The sequence below is a fragment of the Diadema antillarum genome, unplaced genomic scaffold, assembly GCF_040938485.1.
Source record: "Diadema antillarum isolate AM-2024a unplaced genomic scaffold, OU_Dant_1.0 seq00001485_RagTag, whole genome shotgun sequence".
Taxonomy (NCBI): domain Eukaryota; kingdom Metazoa; phylum Echinodermata; class Echinoidea; order Diadematoida; family Diadematidae; genus Diadema; species Diadema antillarum.
In genome coordinates this window covers 414,805-434,531 of record NW_027272224.1, presented here as the reverse complement: position 1 = coordinate 434,531, position 19,727 = coordinate 414,805, and the positions used below count along the sequence as shown (strand labels likewise).

The following is a 19,727-nucleotide window of genomic DNA, read 5'->3' as shown; positions in this document are numbered from 1 at the left end:
TGAAAGCTTGGGAGTCAAGCATATAGATGAAAAAAGTGGAAGAGAGCGAGGTCTTGTCTCACTTGACATAGGATAAAACACTGACTACTTGGTAAAAATAAAACAAAAACAAAAAAGCAAAGTTTTGAGGTTTTTTTTTTTATTCAGGAGTGAGTTAATTTTTATTGGCAGTAACATTTGATAATTCTTATAAATTACATCTTTCCAGCCCCGACTAGTAGATATTACCCTCATACAACCATAAGGTAATTTCACTAGTCTGAGGAATAAATATTTTCATAGGATCCACCACATGTCACCATGGGCAGAATTTCAGCGTAAATGATTACCATTACCAGATGAAAATTAATGGTCATCTCCTCCTTCCCTCTCTCTCCCTTTTTCTCTCTCTCTCTGTTCTCACTTTTCGCAATGAATCACTCTATCTATCTATCTATCTATCCATCTATCTATCTATCTATCTGTCTATCCATCCATCTATCTATCTTTCTGTCTATCTATCTATCTATCTGTCTATCCATCCATCTATCTATCTATCTATCTGTCTATCTATCTATCTATCTATCTATCTATCTATCTATCTATCTATCTACCTGTCTGTCTGTCTATATCTTCGGATGATGATTGTAAAATCCATCACAGCCTCAACCATATGGTGTATACAATGGCACACACATTTTGAGAAAGTGGTCGCGATAGGACATTTACTCTTGTAATCTTTGTCCAATTTAAACCGTGCACCCATTGTTTGTGATTACCAGTCTTACTGCCATGTTTAAAACTAACCATTTGAATTTGAGCTTCGGGCGAACCATGCTACAAAATGAGGCTACGAAACTGTATCCGGTAGATGATAGAAAGTGTTCAGCTGGTCTCTCTCTAGCTGTAGCGAATGTTAATTTGCTTAGTAGTAAGTGAAATAGCATTATAAAGACATCATTTACACAAGCTGCCATTGCTCTCAGTTCGCTCTGACAAGTTGGTTACCGTGGGTCTTACAAATCATGTGGAAATGTTTCTGAAACATTTCAGTGTTTCTGTTTTTGCTTCTCCTTTTTTTTTTCTTCCTGACGCATGGCTTATGTACTAAATCGTTCTCGTCCTTTCATCTCCCGTACTTTTGCCCTCGTTTGATATGTAGTCTCTTTTTGCTCGAAGAGCTTGATAGCTTTCCACGGTTTTGTCCATTGCCTTGGACAATAAGTATAATTATTTTTAATTATTTTCAACATAATATTATCTATAGTTATGAAATTATAGTTGAAGTGACATTGCCAGTAATCAAACAGATGTACATAATCAGAAAAAAAGAGAAATAAATTCTTTTCTAATTCACATCGCAGGTTTGCAGCGTTGAGATATTTGTGTTAATGCTATGGCGTGTGTGTGCACCCGTCTGTTTTATGGTGATGTTGCATGGTTGCGTGTGTGTGTGTACGTGTCAACCGTACACAGAAATTACGCTTAGTTCGTTTTTTCTAGTATCTGTGTATTCATTCCGGAAAATACCCGTCACTAGACGAAAAAAGTGTTATTCTCGTCTATTTTCTGCGTCAAAATCACATGAACATTGTATGAAGACTACTTACATAACGCCTTTGATGTTTGACTTCACGGAATAAGGACATTGTGGTATAGGCAGTTCATTGTTTGTTGACAAGTTAAAAACAGCAGGACTATAACATGCACTGTTTACATTTTGGACATAAAACCGGCATAACATTTGCTCAGCCTTGATGTTCACTGTATATTACACTGCAGTTTATTCACAGTCTCAATTACAAATATGGCCAAATCGAATCGGTAACAAGTATGGCAAGTATTACGATTTGGGGCAAGTCTTTGGGCATCTTGCCCCCGGACTTACCCGAAATCTGGATCACAAAACCTTTAATATTCTGTTGCCAACAAAGTATGTAATAATTATAGTAATAAAATTACTGTAGGAAAACATGCAAATCTCCAAATTCGTGAGCTGAAAGAGCCAATAACACACTCTAGACTCCTTCAACCCCCTCCAACTCATTTTGTGCCTTTCTTTTCTACGTTCTCCATATCATAGAAGACTCCTTTTCAGTTCGCATAAGCTTTAAATATAAACTCAGAAACTCATAAATTTAATGATGCGTCGATCAGTTTTAAAAGACGTACCGGTAAGTGAACTTTGCAATGGAACAAGATCCCAAGAGCAACCAACCTTGACGGTTAATCACGCTGACTCGTCGATCGGACACAAGTTGGTTAACTAACGTCTATAGTATACGTCACGTTTTTATCATTAATTTAAAGCGTCTGCTTTTGGTGTACGTGGGGATCGGGGGCAAGCGTTGAAGTAAATTAGGGTGTTTGAGAGATAAGAGTATTAACGGCCAGATTTGTTAATGACCTCCCCCCCCCCCCCCCCCCCCCATGAAGAATCATAATGTTTGCCTCTATTCTTCTTCATGATCCATATCATTACGTCAGTGTCGAAAAAGGTCAGGTAGCTTTAATACAAACGAGGACAAGTCACTTAGATTCAACAATGATGCGATGAGGTATAGGTCATTTCGAGCCAGTTGTCTGAACGGGTATCGAGATACTGAAGGTATCATAACCTTCACTGTATGTCGTCACACATGGTCAAGAGAGCACTGAGTTTCTCTTAAAGAAGCTTGTTTCACCCGTCCGTCGTCCCTTTCTAATAATCGCCTGAAGCGCCATGGGATAGCTACTCGTGTCTTCAGCATCATCGTCGTCTGCGCCGGCCCCTTCGAAATCTTCTTCCCGCGCGTATCCTATTATCAGCAAGAGCCCTTGCGCGTAGTTGCGGGGCCAGCCCTTCCACGACAACTGCGCCAGCACGGATAAATTCTCCTTGAGCTCTTCGGCTTCCACGAGCGCCACGTTGCGGAGCGACCCGGCGCACATGGTAAAAAGTGTGTAGCAACACCAGCGCAGGAGCGCCGAATCGTTGTACATCCTGATGATGTCGGCAATGATGGAGATGACGCCCAGTGAACGAAACTGCTTGGTATGGTCGCGATGTCCGCGGTAGATCTCGCTCAGCGATTGAACTACCTGAGTTCGTACCGGCATGGGCGTCTCGCGCTCCATAAGCATGCCCACCAGAGTCTCGAGGAATGTACCTGCGCAGCGCGCAGCATCCGGACCCCCTATTAAAAAAAAAAGAAAGATAGAAAGAAACGGAGCGAGAAAAGGAATGAGTGAAAAGGCCATGAAGAATGAGTGAAACGATCATAACGATTTTGTTGTTTTAAAATTGTTGGATATCGCAAGATCGTGAGCTTAAAACGGCAGAAACAACAACAACAACAACAACAACATCAACGAGGTCCAGGAAGTCCGCAAGGGAGGGGGGGGGGGGGTGCACGCACCCTCTTCCATGTTTCTTTTTATTATTATTATTTTTTTTTTAACAAATAGGGGGCACCCGATGTGCCCCGCCTGGATCCGCCATTGAGGTTACCAGACCAACATTTGAGGAGATGAATTGTGTGCTGGCGACTATCTGACATCTAATGTTCTAACAAACGTCTTGTCATCGGCTTGTATTGATCAACTTGTTACCATATTTACGAGCCACTTAACAAGGTAGGCCTAGGTCGACTTGAACGAAATCAGACGGGCACTTTCTTTGCAGTGCAAATGATAAGCAAGGGTAGGCATGCAACTGGACGTCAGAAGTTCTCATCCAGTGTATACAGCCAACACTTTCTTTGACACCAATCATTCAAACCCTCAGCTAAATAAATAAGGACCCCATAATTGCTGCCATGACTACTCGACATTCATGGGTCTTCAATCAGGTCCCACACAAACACATCCCGTCACACTACCAATCACCACGTAGGCTTTAAAACACTCACACAACTCACACTATTATTCTCACCTTAGCTGCCATTCAACATTGCAACAAAAAAAAAAGAAAAAAGAAAAAGAAGGTCTTAATTCCCCAAACTCTCCCAAAAAAGGTCTTAATTCCCCAAACTCTCCAGACACCCACCGCTGTAAGCCAAATGGCCAATCTTCTTGATGGCCTCGCACATGGTCTCGGTGTCCGTCCCGACGGCGAGGTCCTTGGCGGCTATGAGGATTTCCCTTTTATAGCGATTTGTCTCGCTGTCCCACTGCTGGTCTCCTCGCCCTTCTCCGTGTGATGCAAAGGTGTGCCATGTCTTCTCAACCCCCTGAACCACCGCACGTCGCACTGATTTAAACATTATGAGAAGAAACCACTGTGGATAACAATCTAGAGTAAACTTCTTGCGATATGTTGTCAATCACTGGAGCAGACCTATCTAAAATGCGTGTTTTTATCATAGCTTTTATATTTTCTTGTTAGTATACGCGCATCACAAAATGTTCTGCGCGTAGTACACACGCGGAGCGTACCGCTTTCTTTTAGGATGCGCCCTTTCTTTTACGTCATAATAAATTTGACCTCCGGGAAATCCCCAGCCTCGGCTTGTACAATAGAGAAAGAATGAGTGGAAAGAATACATTGCATGACTTTCACCCAATCAAATTGCTCGAGTGATGCTGATCAAATTTGGCATCGCTCTTCGTCTTCTTCCTACGTACAAAACCAGCAAATTTACTGTTTGCTGCCCTCAACGTGTGAGAATCACACATTTTAGAATTTGGTTGTTCTTCCATCTGCACTCGCTTGTATACCTTTCTCTGGCGACGAAATTCGCTTCACCGGCAGGATGAAACGTTTTCATGCCACTTTCAGTTTTTGTTTTTTTCTTTCTCTCTCTTTCCCGCTCACTCACTTCTGTTCGATTGACTGATTAGTGACTATCTGGAAAGGCCTGTAGACCATAGAAAAAGTCTGCTATTATCTGTCAGGACAAGGAACCGATACAAGGAAGCGTACTAGCTTGGACATCGCCAAGGATGAAAGGTCTTTCAAGAATGAAATACATTTAAGACATTTCTTGGAATGCAATCCTTGAAACAAATCATGTCAATAACTTGACAAAGCCGTATGGGAGAAAATTCATCAACCTCACATGAAGTGAAGTTCCTTCAAAAGCCGAGCGGAAAACCAGTTTGAGATATTGAAATGCATGTATATTATTATGTAGGTTTATGACGTAAACCATCGGTATACAAACTTGTTTTAGGATGATGCGTCGTGACGTGGTCTCTTTATACACTCTCTTAAGATACTGGAATGATCATTTTCATCTTATCTGGTCTGACAAAGAGAAACATACCAGTCAAAATATTATTGCATTTTTCAAGCATTTCGCGCTAAAAAAAAAAAGTGGAGACACTTTTCAAGGCAAAACTATCACACTCCGTGTCACACGCTAATTTCCGTATTCAGCTTTGTGGCTGAGACATAATCAGTGATTTAAACGCTTCTACCTGTTTGGCCGCTGTTGTTTTTGATTAAATGCACTCTTTCTGAACATACATTTTATTTAGATGTCATTCGATCAAATTGATTTATTTCTTAAAATGAGGTTGATTTTAAGCGTTTAAGATTTTAAACGCTTCTACCTGTTTGGCCGCTGTTGTTTTTGATTAAATGCACTCTTTCTGAACATACATTTTATTTAGATGTCATTCAATCAAATTGATTTATTTCTTAAAATGAGGTTGATTTTAAGCCGAATATGAATCTAGAGTTATACATAATATCAACGTTGATTTTGTGGCATATCTCATTACCTCCTTGTCAAAATAATGTATGGTAAAAGACTGACTGGGCTTTGCTATTTTTTTTTTTTACGATTCAAGATAATGCCAGGAAAAGTAGCCCAATGTATTTGCTGAAAACTGGTTATTTTTTGCGGGTCTTAAAACTTTCTTTTCTTGTTGACAGTTCCTGCATCGTCCCCACTGCCTTCACTGCCCATAGTCTCCAGGTGACTTGTAACCACACACGAACTTACATGAGCCCCAAATCCTACCCTGCGCACCCGTCTTAATCCGGAGAGGTTCTGTCGTATGCCCGCTGGGGCTGATAATGTTCCTCTATTTATCTGTTTGTATTCCTAGAGGAAACATCCTCTTAAACATAATCCCCTTGCTCCAGATATTTTTGAGAGGCAGGATGACATTCCCAGGCGCTTCCAATGCTTTCTTCATTTTGAAAATATTTGCAGGAAACTCTTGATGGCCATTACATCCGGAAAAGAGAAAGATAGAGAAAAATATTTTTGACTAATAAAGGAAAGTTCAAAGTCGTTCAGGTGGTTTTTCAACTCTGGAAATTTGATCAAAACGACGCTGAACCACATGCCTGCACAACGTCGAAGTTTGCAATGCCTATGTTGAGATGTTTTCTTTGTGTTGTGTCTTTAACTGGTTTAGTTTGATAAATCTTTCTAAAGGTGTGAGCATTGCACTCATAGACGTGCAACATACTATACCAAAACGTATTACCATTACCGTGTGTGAATTGTACAAAAAAATACGGCTGACAATGGAAAATTGACTGTATGACCTATTAAACAACAATGCAAGGTTGCTAGTTCTTTTAACTGTAAGGTTTTCTTCAGCCTAGAAAACCTCACATATGAAATGATTTGACCCGCCATCAATAATACTCATACAGTTAATCAATATTAATGTTTATGTTATCAAGTCTTGACTTAGGAATCTCTATTTTCACTAGCTCACTTAAAGGGGAAGGCTAGTAACTGAACAGTGGGAATCAGTGGGAATGCTGGAGGGTGATTGCTGCAATCCTTGTGGGATTCATTTAGGAGTACATCATATATCTATTGTTGTGTGAAAATTTTTTTTGCTTCAGAATGGTCTCATATTCAAGTAATGTGCAGTTTAATGTTTCCAGGTTAGCGTCCCTGGTCAGTGACGGGGCATTAATCTGCACATTACTTGAATATGAGACCGTTCTGAAGCAAATACTTTTCACACAACAGTAGATATGTAATGTACTCTTAAATGAATCCCACAAGGATTGGAACAATCATCCCTCAGTATTCCTACTGATTCCCACTGATCGGTTAGTAGCCATCCCCTTTAATACTGAAAATTCACTTACAGGAAATCTCAAAAGACTCTAAAAATAGATAAGGCAGAAAGTGATATTGCATTCATACTATACAGGAGTAAGAACTACTAGTAATTAGCTGTGGTTAATATTCTGGTCTACATCACATTCTGAGGGTATAGGCATAAAGGAACTACATTTATTCTGCGCAGGATTATTCAAACACATTATCGTATAGTGGCTAAAGCGGACTCTAACTACCCCCTGCTGCTCAATATGCGGACATAAAGCTGATATTCAAAGATAAGTTTCCATCCTATTAGCATAGATCACTGACTTTACTTGTCTATTCATTTCTTTATTTGTACTTGTATTTATTTCCTCCATCTATCCTCGATATATGTCTCAGAGTTGAAATCTTCCTGAAAAGAAAATAGTGTCCCACAGTTTGAAATACAGTGTAAAAACAGTGTGAACACATTGTGAACACAGTTTGAGATGTCTTCACAGTGATTCAAGCGTTTTTACATTGTGAACATATTGTGAATCATCAATTCATAGTGTGAAACAGAACATTATTATGTGAACTCTCTGTGAAAAATCACACCACAGTGTGAAATCATCTTCACACTGTTGAATTCGAGGGTTTTCAAATAGTCGACTATAATGAATACATAGTGAACACACTGTGGAACACCGTTCTTTCCGCTCTGGTAATATTATTATAGCGCCAGCTACGGCTGAATAACGCTAACCCCTATGTTCTTCAAGAAATGTTTCCCCTTATATTAAAATAATAATAATAATAATAATGCCAAACCCCGTACGTTATTCGCTCCATCACAGGTGTCTAAAATAAGCTGTACTTAGCAGACGGTATATCAACTAGTGACATCACATCTTGGCATATGAACGAAGGGATAAATCCGATAAGATCGTTATCAAAAGTCATTCTATCTATAAGATTTCCACGTGAGCAAAGATTCTGCTAGTTCGTCAAGCTGAAAACTCAATTATGTCTTACTGGCTATCGTTTCTTGCACACCTTTAACATAATAAATATTCAAAACGGAGTCGTAATTGTTACTGAGAAGATATTTGAGTTATACTTGATGAAGTCAGTGTTACAAGTTTGATAACTATTTGCCCCTTCAATATCACATATCAGTGCCATTTCTCGTTTGAAATCGTAACTTACTATGTGTGTCTTCATATCAACATCACGGTTTTTTTTTTAAAGTTTCTGATCTTAAACCATACGATGAACTGCGTGCGCTACAACAGGCAGTAGAATCGTTGTATCGCCATTATACTCGATCAATAGGCTCAGGATATTTGCCAGGGGTTGTTCTGTGTCGCTATCTATTTATTAGCAGTCGATAACCCCTGCAACCCTGAACGTAGGCAAGCTCCCCTCTCTTAGAAGTGTGCTTACTTAGCGATGACTCACTTCTGACCCAAACAATGACTTCGTTTTTTATATGTAACTTCTTTTGAATGAAACCAATGGTTGTTTAAAGCGATATCGCGCTTTTTCAATACATAAAAGCGAAACACAGCCATGCGAGTCCTCCTGTATTACACTCCGCTCCACTGGTCACACACAGTAAACGATAGCGTTGAATCTCGGATTAGCGAGCGCAATGACGTCAAAGGAGGGAGTTCCCGGGGTTGCGTTACCACGGCTTCAGGTCGGAGCAGCCCCTTCTGAAGAGCCTTGCCAGTGCCACCGAACACTGATAAAGATGGAGTTTCCCCTTTTCGATAAAACACTTTTCAACAAAAGGTGATTGTTTTGATGTGTTTCTATTTACTGATGCTGCAGTTGCTATTAGCGATAACCAGAAATAGCTGTTTTCAATTCTTTATACTTAAAATGATCGTCATCAAGAGCTGCTTTTTTTTTTAATCAATTTGCGCATCGGCTTCTGTTCATGTCGAAGCAAGATAAGTGAGTTCACAAAAAGTGGAAAGCCACTCCATTGATAATACACCTACAGTTATACAAAGAAGTAATGGTTTGCTTGCAAATCTTATGTCTGTAATCGTGATATTTTTGTGATTCACCACTTCAGGTGATTTGGCTATCAGGACATCTTGAAGCGGGCATTTCAGTAATTAGTGGTATAGGCGTCAAAGCATGCTATCACAATGTCATTTTTGCTTCCACAGACTTGGATGGGAAGGAAATTAGGTGTTTGAAATTTTGAATTTTGTACTGTAAATCTGGAATAAATAGCCTGCTACTTTCCAGGTACAAGAGCTTAACGATTTTCGTAAATATTGTCAGAGCGTTTTCATGTTGTTTATACTGTTGATGAAACGAAACACTCTAAAATCACTGGACTGGTTGTCACTATTCCGACTAGGCATATAGAGTTATAGATTACAAAAAAAAAATCACCCTTATATTGTTTCCTTTTTCTTTTTGTTTTTGTCATCAAATAGCGAGGAAATATCCCTTAGTTTCTGCAATTTCTTACTGTCCCAGTAAACCTCATCAATTCAGTCTTATGCTGTTGCTGTGGTTACATAGTCTTGGGTCTAATCATTTGTCATTTTCGCGAAACGTGGGAATAATAATAATCATTTCTGTTAAAGGAGTAAATGGTGATGAAAGAAAAATCACTCTCAGAACATGTTTTATAGCGACTTGGTTGCAAACATCAACTTCTCACGAATCCGCAACAACTCAAATATTGTGATGGCCCCTTAAGGAACGCAATTCCCTTCCAAATCGGAAGAAAACAGGCAATTACTTCTCAAAGCTATCGAATAAATCCTCCCAGAATTCACGTCTTTTTTTTTTCTTCGATGAGGTATGAATTCTACGCGTGGTGTCTTGATGTCTCTTGTCTTCTGCGGGATTTTTCCCCGCCAATGGGAGAGGAGGAGCTGAATGATAAATGGTGATGTCATCGGGAGCGATTGGTTTGAAGGCGCCGGAAAGTCCGCCGTGATATATCTCCACTGCTCCGCCCGTAACCCCGAGGTCGATCTCCGAGATCCGCTGGGTGAACTTGGGCCGCGTCATGACATAAAAAGAATGCTGACAAAACTTGGCCATTACATCTTCTAGCATGGAGGACAGCACCTCTCTGGTTGTCACGGACGGACCACAGAGTTCCCACCTCACTGGTTGGACGAAGGAGTTACAGTACATCTTCATGCGTTGAAGCTCCATGGTGGGGCCAATTTAGCCTCGGAATTATGAGAGTGATCATAATCTGTACAAGGTCTCCCTATATACCTACGAGTCCAAGTCTATACAATACGATTCAATAAAATACAATACAATAATTACATTTTTATAGCGCTCTTTCGAACTATTTAGTTGTTTCACATTACATCACATCGTCTATAGCGTAATTGCTATATAATTATTACGTTCACATACACTCCACATTTATTTAATTTCTCTTTGATTATATATACTCAAAACAAATTCAAATCTAAAACCAAAAACAATCTAGCGCTCCTTGTGAGAAGCAAGACTTGTACACACGATGCTACTTTGGAGTTGTGCTAACCCGAAGATGTAATGATAAAAATGCAAAATTGTAATTTTCCGGGGGGGGGGGGGGGAGGGATCTTTCGTCATTTCATCTCATTTCGTAGTATTTTGTTGCTTTCATTGAAATCAACATCGGAATAACATTAATGGAAGAGTAGATTCCAGTGCTTTCCCGAGTGTCCTGGTAAGGTAACACTGAGGTCTGTCGAGTGCCGTGGAATGTGGGGGACGTCCCTAGTTCCCTTCAATCAAACTCGTTTCATTTCCGATACTTCTTACCAAATCGCAGCCAAGAATTTCAGCTTGCCTGCACGGTCTATAATGAGAGTCGTCAATACTGTGTGTAAGTAGCAGAAAGTTTAACAAACTGACGTGTGTACCTTAGTATGCTTTTGGTTTTTGTTCTGTTGTGGACTTTTGTTAATCTTAAAAGGCACCCGATTTCGAGAATGATTGCTGAGATGCAGTAATCGGCGACAATGCGGACTGAATATGAACAAAGAGGATCGTCTTAAATTTCTTTCCAGTGTTGTTAGTTGTAGTGATGATACCAGCAATTGAGTTGATATAAAGAAAATATTATGAGTATGAAGAACGTTGGTGTTAATTTTAGAAGAGCCGTGAGACACGTGACATAGTTTTTTGTAATTGCTATGAAAGATGATAAAGATGATGATGATGATGATGATGATGATGGTGGTGATGATGAGGAGGAGATCGAGGAGGAGATATGAGACAAGTAATCACGAGCATGATGTTGATAAGGATACTGCCTCTGGTGATAATTGGTTGATCGTACTGACGATGACAAGGATGTGGATGACGACGGTGATCATAATGATGACGATGAGAAAGATTGTACTAAAACTTCATTTCATTTTTTCCCTTTGGTGCGGTCAGAGTAGGATCATACCTCCTTGGTAGGATATCATGCATTGACATTTTACTGCGGATATGTTTTGGCTGTATAACTCCCTTCTGAGTATAAACAATTAGTTTGCTTAAGTCAAATATATCGACAAAGCATTATACTGGGACGTAATGACTTAAGTAGCAAAGCATCTTGAGCGCAGTAACCACCACATTCGTCGTTTTGGTTACAAGACGTTAGTTATCTCTTTATATGAACATTTTGCTGAGCTACATATCAGAATATAAATAGGCACAAGTTGAAGGAAACTCCGGGATAATCCTTTTCCTTCCTTTCGCCCAGTAGACTCAGCTGTTTAGCGTCTTTCATCTCCTCATCCTGATACCTTCACCTCTCTCAGTTTCTCCCGTGCTCTCGTGCTCCCTGTCTCTTCGGGGCGCCACGGCGGCAGGGCCTTTGTAGGTTAGCGAGGTGTGGATGGAACCGCGCCTTGCCCAAACCACTCACCTCTCGTAGGATCGGCAAAGGCAGAGAAAAATGAAAGGTAAATATTGGCGGACGTCACTAGGCCTACTCCTCCCGCTGTTTGTCTGTTTTCGGCGGACAGGTGGGACCGAGAGAGTCTTCTGGCGCCAGTGGACTTAAAGTGCAATTCCATTACGTGTCTGGTAAAGCTCTATGATATAGTAAACCCAAGCATACAGACCCCTTAAAGTTTTTGTCAAAATTTGACATGAAGTGAAAATGTTATAGGGCTTTAAAGATTTGCATCTGTTTCGAGAAACAGCGATAAAAGTCAGAGCCACATATCATACATGACAAAGTTACAGTGAGGTGGTGACGTCATTGCCTCATAAGTCTTCTGATGATTCGCATATACATCTGAGAAAACCACTGCTTCCAATGGTAAACAGTACCGTTAACTAAATTTCTTCTATTCTTGGTACGAGATTGAGAGGAAAAGAAAAACTTCACTACATTTGGATCCCTTTCTTATCAAACTCATGCTGTGTAGTAATTACCTACCACTGATGATTTGTTTGGGAAAAGGGGTTGTAGTTGCTATAGACTTTTGACCAAAAAAAAAAACAACAACAACAACAACACCCCAAAACAAAACATAAAATAAAACAAAAACATGGTTGGTTGATATTTGTGTTTGTTCTTCTCCTATTTGATTAAAAGGCAACAGCAGTCTTTTGAGAGACCACTGACGTACATGACGGAGGGGATGGGGCGGGGTAGAGTTTATTCGTGAATGATGTATAGTACATGAAGACTGGAAGCTCTCTCAGGAGGGCTAGAGTTCAAACCCTCGGAAAAAGACCATTTGAAGTTCGACTCTGTCCTCCGTTGTTGAAGAGCAAGGCGGACGGAAGTTAGAAGAACGCCTTTCAACCTCTGAGTCTCCCATGAACGCGTCAATTACACCGGAGAGTATATACGGATGACTTTCAGCATTCAACATTAATCATTAAGTTGTCTCGGTTATACGGTTTTGTCACTCTGTAAGTATCAAAAAGATACGTAAGTTCGTGCCATTTAAAATGCCTTGATTGTTGGAAAGCTGTTTGACTTTGAACCGTTGTGTTCAAGATCATCACAATAATGTCCCCCAAATAATGAGAAAAACGGAAGACAACATTATCACTGTACTTTATAGTGTGGAGATGTGGCATATTAGGCCACAGTATCAAGATAGGAGTAAAACAATGCTCAGAAGTCATTCACAATTTGCATTTAGCCGAAAAGTGTAGAAATGGAAGTTAGCGAACATTTCGCCTATGTATATAAAATTTAATCACCCGCCTCCGAAGATTTGCTATACATGAAAACTCAACTCAGTATATTTGCTGGCAAACTTTCGTCCCATTTTTACAATGATGTATTCTTGTACTCTTGTATTATGTTTATCAACAAAATGAATTCCTTTCTAATCAGAGCCTTGTAGGGACCGTCAATGAAGTTGTTGTTTTTCGCATTCTTTTTGTAACACTGTGCATAGTATGTTGTGTAATCTATTTATTTGCTGTCTTACTCACAGCACTATATCATGAACTGGGGTCTTAGTACCCACGAAAGAGCAACATGACGAGTTCAACTCTGCAATGTGGTTTGAGCCCAGCCAATATGTTCTCTCTTTTTTGTATATTTCGAAGGCTCACACAACAATATTGATAGCTGAATGCCATTCCTTGATGTTGGAATTTTTTTTTTTTTTTAACCCAAAGAAGCAGATAAACATCTCTGGATGTCCCTACCAAGAAATTGAAGTGAAAACAGATCCTTGCCTCTTCACATGAGGGACAAGAAGACATGTTAACGAATATAACATATAGGCCTACTTGTGTGCAATGTCGAGTTGATGCACCTGTTAGTGCTATAGAAGACCAAGACATGTTGGAAATACATTAGGCCCGTTTTGCTTTCACGTTTGTTGGCTAATTAGGGCTGCTTCTGGATTTGACGTCAGTTTAATACCATTTGCGAAAACAAACATTGATCAGCACCTTGCCCCTAAAAGCGATGGAATGTTTTCACCATTAAATCTATTTTCGTATTCGTCAGTTACATATTTAGTGAAAATTGGGCGTTGCCTTGGAAACGGTAACGTCAAAACTCATAAATGGACGTGAATAAGGTCATTGACCGCGTGTCCTCAAACACGTGCTCAAACTGTCTCCGTTACAAGAAAAAAAAATCAAGTAGGAACTCGTATCAACAAATATAAACGTTTTTTATTAGTTGATATGATCCCAAAGGAGCAATTACATATCAACTTCTCCTAAATAAGTCTTATGAAAATAAGAAGTTGATTTTAATGGCGTATTCACTTGGGTCTAATAGAGGGAAAAATCCCGGTCATTTTGTGGCAAATAGTGGTTGGCGAAATGCGCAGAAGACCTCCGCCATGTTGAGAGATATTAGTACAGACATGAAGGCAGTTGGTTCTTCTTAAAGAAATACCTCGGAAATAATTTCTTCCTACAAGATTATCAAGAAACACGTCTTCACACACTATATAGTGCACAGTCGCCACGATCCACGGTGTAGAGCATCTAAATAACAGACCAAAATAACATTATTTTTAATGCGATAATAATTAATAAACGCAATTTGGCAAGAAATGTGTGCCCTTCCACTTCTGAGATCTTTTAATTGCATTTAGTTGAAAGGGAAATTAATTCCCGCCCCCCAAAAAAAAAAAAAAAAAAAAAAAAAAAAAAATCTCGAAAGCAATGAAGGCAACGTCAGCCGCAGTTACACATGAAAGGAAAACCCAATTAATTTTTGGAGAAACGTCCTGGACACGTAGGCAGGGATGCTATATGTTGATAAGCCAACAATAGGTCTCATGCGGGTAGCTAACGTCGAGACATGATTATTCCCTCTTTCTGATAACACTATAATTTCAACGATAGATAGAAGTATGTCGCTTTTATCAATCACCGAAACGAAAGGAAATTTCTTCACTTGAATCAAGGAAAATCATATATTGTGCATTATACCTTCCTTTTGTTCATGTTGTTCATCTTCGAATATCGTAAACTGTAGATCAATACGAATATTTTATTTATGCTTTGACCAGACTATCACTTCCTAATGAGGAACAATCATGTAAACTTCATAATCTTAGCATAAAATTTGTCCTATTTCTCCTCAAGTCTAGCTTGTTCCAACTGATTTGTTGCTTTCATTTCACTGGCTTTACTGGAAAAGGGGAACGCACATGCATGCATTTAAAACGCCCATTTCTAATACCTATACCATGGTGTGTGTATTATTTGTGATATCAGCAATTTTGTTCTGGGTCGCAAGAAGCTTTTCTCAGGACGTAATTAAACGAGAGATCGACCTTGTATTTCGGCAAACATTTTCATTTGAGGTAGAGACCGACTGTTTCAGTTATCAAGTAATTAGGGTTCTTTCTTTTGTGATTGCCGCTGGAAGAAATCCTTTGAATTCAGGCGGGACGAGAATTGCTTGTGCAATCTACTAACTTCTGACCTATGTATAAAAACACGTCTTTATTTATCACTTTTTTTTCAAATTTTGCATGCCTGTACTGGCTAAAAGAAAAAAAAATAAATTCAATTTCCTAAATAATAACTTAGTCCCTGACGGAAAGCGTGAGGCAAACGTTCGAGTCATTTGCCAGACTCAAATCATTACTTCTGATTTGTTCCCCAAAAGTAGGTTATTCTTGAAATTTTTACAAGCAATGATTTCCATCTGATTTAAGTCAGACAATTGCTGTAAATCCAACCTCACAGCTGCTTTACACGTTGTCGTTCTAACGAGGCAACTCAAAGGTGCAAATAATGGGAAACCAGTCTCAGTGTCTCCCGCTGTTTTTACCTTCAAACTCGACAGGTTAAACGATACGAGGTAGCGGGCGTCACAGATACAGACCCAGTGAAACAGATTACTCTTCTGTGAGCCCCTTTTTCACATGCGCAGACTAAAGAGTAGATATTACATGTATGTAGATCATTGGTTTCAATACATTTGCTCCTATACAAAAATTGCTCTCGTGAAGTATCTGCTGCACACAAACTCAAATGTAAAACTTACCCACAAACATAACCCTAACCCTAATCCTAATCCTCACATCAAACTAAACCTTACACCCTATCACAACCCTAACCCTAATCCTAGATAAGTCCCTAGAGAAAATAAGACCGGAGCAATTGTCGCAGGAGCAAATGTTGTGTCACCAGAATATTATGTTACTGTGAATGAGTGAAATGACCCAAGCAGTTGGAGATTTATTACAGACTAAATAACTGCGATATATCTTATTTTCACTTCGTATAATTCGAACTTTCATCTTGGCGTCTGAGAGCACACAGACAGCCAATCATGTCTTAGCGTCTCCATGCCTCTCTAGCGGGGACATGGAATTCAAGGGAGCGATATGAAATGATATGATAATGTTCATTGGTGATGGATTCGCTGAGTAAATAGATTAAGATGTCGCAGCTGCTGAGAGGTCAGGAAGTAGTCTTTTTCTATAAAATTCCTCGCAGTTTGGAACGGATTGCTTGACATTATAATCGTACATTGATGACAATGTTTTCCCCCATTTCTTTTTTTTTTCTCGCTTTGACTCATGATTTGATGAATGATTTCTTTTCTCTCGAATTCATTTATTTCTGATCCATCCATTTATCTATTCAGTCAATCAATTATGATTTTTCTCGTTATATATAGTACAATATACTATATCAACGTGCTAGATATTTTTGGGTGTGGGTTAGTGAAGAAAACACAAAATAGTTCTTCTCCCTCACAATCAACATTTGAAACTATGCCTTGTGATGTTCACACTTGCAGCCATTGAGATCCTCTCAGTCTGATTGTGGTGACCTACATTGTGTTGAGCTGACTGCAATCTTTATCAAGAAGAAGTGATGATATTTCGCTACAAGTTGACATGAAACCAACAGAATTCACATTGATTCTTGTATCATCCATTTGCAGTTCGAGGGTTAGTTTACGTATGTATTGCTTGCGCATGTATTCCTCTATTAATATCTTCGTTGTTGTTGTTGAAAATTCGTTATCTCATTTTGACAAATGAAGTCTTTTCTGACGAGAGTTTAAAAAAAAAGGGGGGGGGACCTCGACAAACCAACGGTGGTAAGACCAATTCTATCAGCTTGAACAAATACAACACCATGAGATACAACGCCAGTGGCCCATTCGACTTGACCTCGTCGGCCGGAACAGTTCAACTCCATCTAGCGTTTGAGTCATGACAGTTCGTCTTTCCAGTGCAAATCTGAGTTGAAGCAGGGAGGTGGGTTGAAGTGAACAATGAGGGGAAACCATGCAATTGCTTGACGAACATACACGATTCACAGAAGAATTCCTCCTGCAATATTGATGCCCGATTGGTGTGCTTCTTAAAGTTTGTTATCTGAATGGGATGATATTGATAAGGGCGATGGTTTTCCACAGAGAAACGAAAAAGAGCTGAAATATGACGAAAAGTTCAGACAGAGTGAAGAAGGTATGATGAAGCCTGAATGAAGAAACTGAGTTCGGAGTGATTGTGATCATGGTTATAAAGCAATCTATCAGCGGACAATGATGAAAAAAAATCTTGCATTGACGTCTCATTTCATGCATAGATAGAAAGTTGACACCCACTTGCGAGCATACAAATCCAAATGACAGAACACCAAGCATGATGAAGTAATTTTATGCAATGATATCGAGTCTAAAAACCCATAGTCTGAACTATGAAATTGCATTTCTCGCCGAATATTGACAGCTCATCAGCCACAGCTGTATGAACTGATGATATCATATTACTCTCTGAAAAAATTCAAGTCGAATTTTCATTGGATCGTACAATTTCCCCAACTGGGGGTCATTAAAAAGAAGTCCCCCATCAGCAGTGACCGTTTCTCCAGTTCTTTCCCTCCAGAAAAATGATCTGTGATTTTTCGTGGGTCATTAACGATTAGGGCATCGGAGCTAGGGTTCTTACGCCGAGCATCCCATTTCGAGCTGCTCCTAACATCATCGGCATCGTTAGCCGTTATTGCTCGTGCCTAATTTGCTCGGAAACGACTTTGATAATCTCCTGGATTGCGCGAGAGCATGGCAGGGAAATGACGACCGCTATTTGCCTTCTGGCAACTTTTTTTATTTCCAGGCCATGGGAAATATTGCCGAGGTTACCATGGTTACTGATGTGAGTTTTCATCGTCTGGCCAGTAATGTGCTTCCAGGTAGATGACGCCCAGGGAAAACGGTTTAAACTATGAGGAAGAAAGATCCCAGGTTAGATTTAAGCGGAGTGGTGGTGGTAAGGACGATTAATTTTGATTGTCTTTTTTTCTTCATCATCTATTACAAAACTTTCCGATAATTAGCATTGATAAGTAACTTGATATGTGGTTGGATAGTCTGTGAGGAACTGAAAAAAAGGTGAGGAATCGATAGGCCAAAAAGTTCGCCGAAATGTGCTGGAGCTGCGGCGAGAGCGGGCAACTGCATGATGATAATTATGTTTGATGTCATCATGTTGATTATACAATAACCTCTATTATCATCTTGTGTACATCTGATACTAACCTTCACTGCGCTCTTCGATATTATAGTCATTGAGTCACTGATAAAATTTTGTGACTAAGCATGCTAACAATTCTGTCTGATTTCACCTGTCTGTTCAAGTTCTTCTCTTACCCTCGTCAGCAAATCAATTTTCTCGCTTCTTTTCGGCTGCTTAGCAACCTAATGTCAGACACGGAGTCGGTCATGCGCGAATTAAACGAAGTATGATGTTCGTGAGGGTCATGCTGATAGATGCGATTGACCCGTGGGTCAGGCCAAAGGTCACGTGGTACAAGATCATATGACCAGCGGGTACAGGAGGAGTAATATAGCTTGATGGAATCCGTGAACTGAATCAGTTATTCCGTAGGTGCAAAAAAATTACAGGGAAGGTGAGAAAAAAGGAGATAGTTGGGCTGCGCTCACTTATGCTTTACAAATCCGATTTTATAGAAAAGTGTAATGCAGAAGTGGATTTGAATACTGATATAATGATGATGGGACGCATTACTCATCAAATCATGGATATCCATGCTCCAAAAATAGTGCAAGAAGAATATAAGAAAGTGATAGAAAATAGTTACAAGTTCCAGAGAACTTTGACAGCTATCAGGGCTCGCCCGGTGCTACTAAAAAGTGATGTTGGGCCACGAAATTACCAAAAAAGGTTAACTTTTGGTGGCCCCATCGGGAACTTTTTTATTTTGTTATGTATCCGTTTATTTCGGGCCACTACATTTCTTTTTCGGGCACCAAAATTCCATGTTCTCTTCAGGTTGACTGAAATTAATTGATCAAAACAGCAACAGGTGATGGTGATGCCATCGCCTCACGACTCCACATTAATTTGCAAATAAAAAAGAGAGCGTTTATAATTATTTTAGTGTCGCTAATTCAAAAATAATACTCACCTTTAGAAAGTCATCCCTGCAAAATCATTTGAAAGATTTTAATTTGATCTAAAAGGTCAAATTTCTTTTTGAAGTCACAAAATTTAGAATGCTAATTGAGATGAAAACTCATCTGGCTTGTTTGAGTGAAAATACTCCGCTGTGTGTGTCTTCCTGAAGATGGATTGGATTTGTCACTTTCAGAATGCGATGAGCAAATGCATTGAGTCCTGTCTTGAAACGGTACCGTCTGGAGCTATTATTGTAAAGTAGGCCCTATATTATTTTACAACCAGCGGAGAACAGTGCAAAAATAATCAAAATCGATAAAAATGATAAAACAAGAAATAGGGAAGTTATGACATTTTGAAATTTCTTTTTCCCCCGGAAAACACTTCTTGACCAGTCGTT

At 39.5% G+C, this 19,727-nt stretch overlaps 1 protein-coding gene across 1 annotated transcript; it reads right to left on the bottom strand.

The window, feature by feature from the left end:
* Positions 1-2,622: 2,622 nt before the first annotated feature.
* LOC139709982 (armadillo-like helical domain-containing protein 2) lies at positions 2,623-4,223 on the bottom strand. Its single transcript, XM_071621929.1, has 2 exons — positions 4,007-4,223; positions 2,623-3,155 (listed from the first exon to the last, which is right to left on the bottom strand). Exons 1-2 carry the CDS (start codon positions 4,221-4,223, stop codon positions 2,623-2,625), a joined length of 750 nt encoding a protein of 249 aa, XP_071478030.1.
* Positions 4,224-19,727: the final 15,504 nt, after the last annotated feature.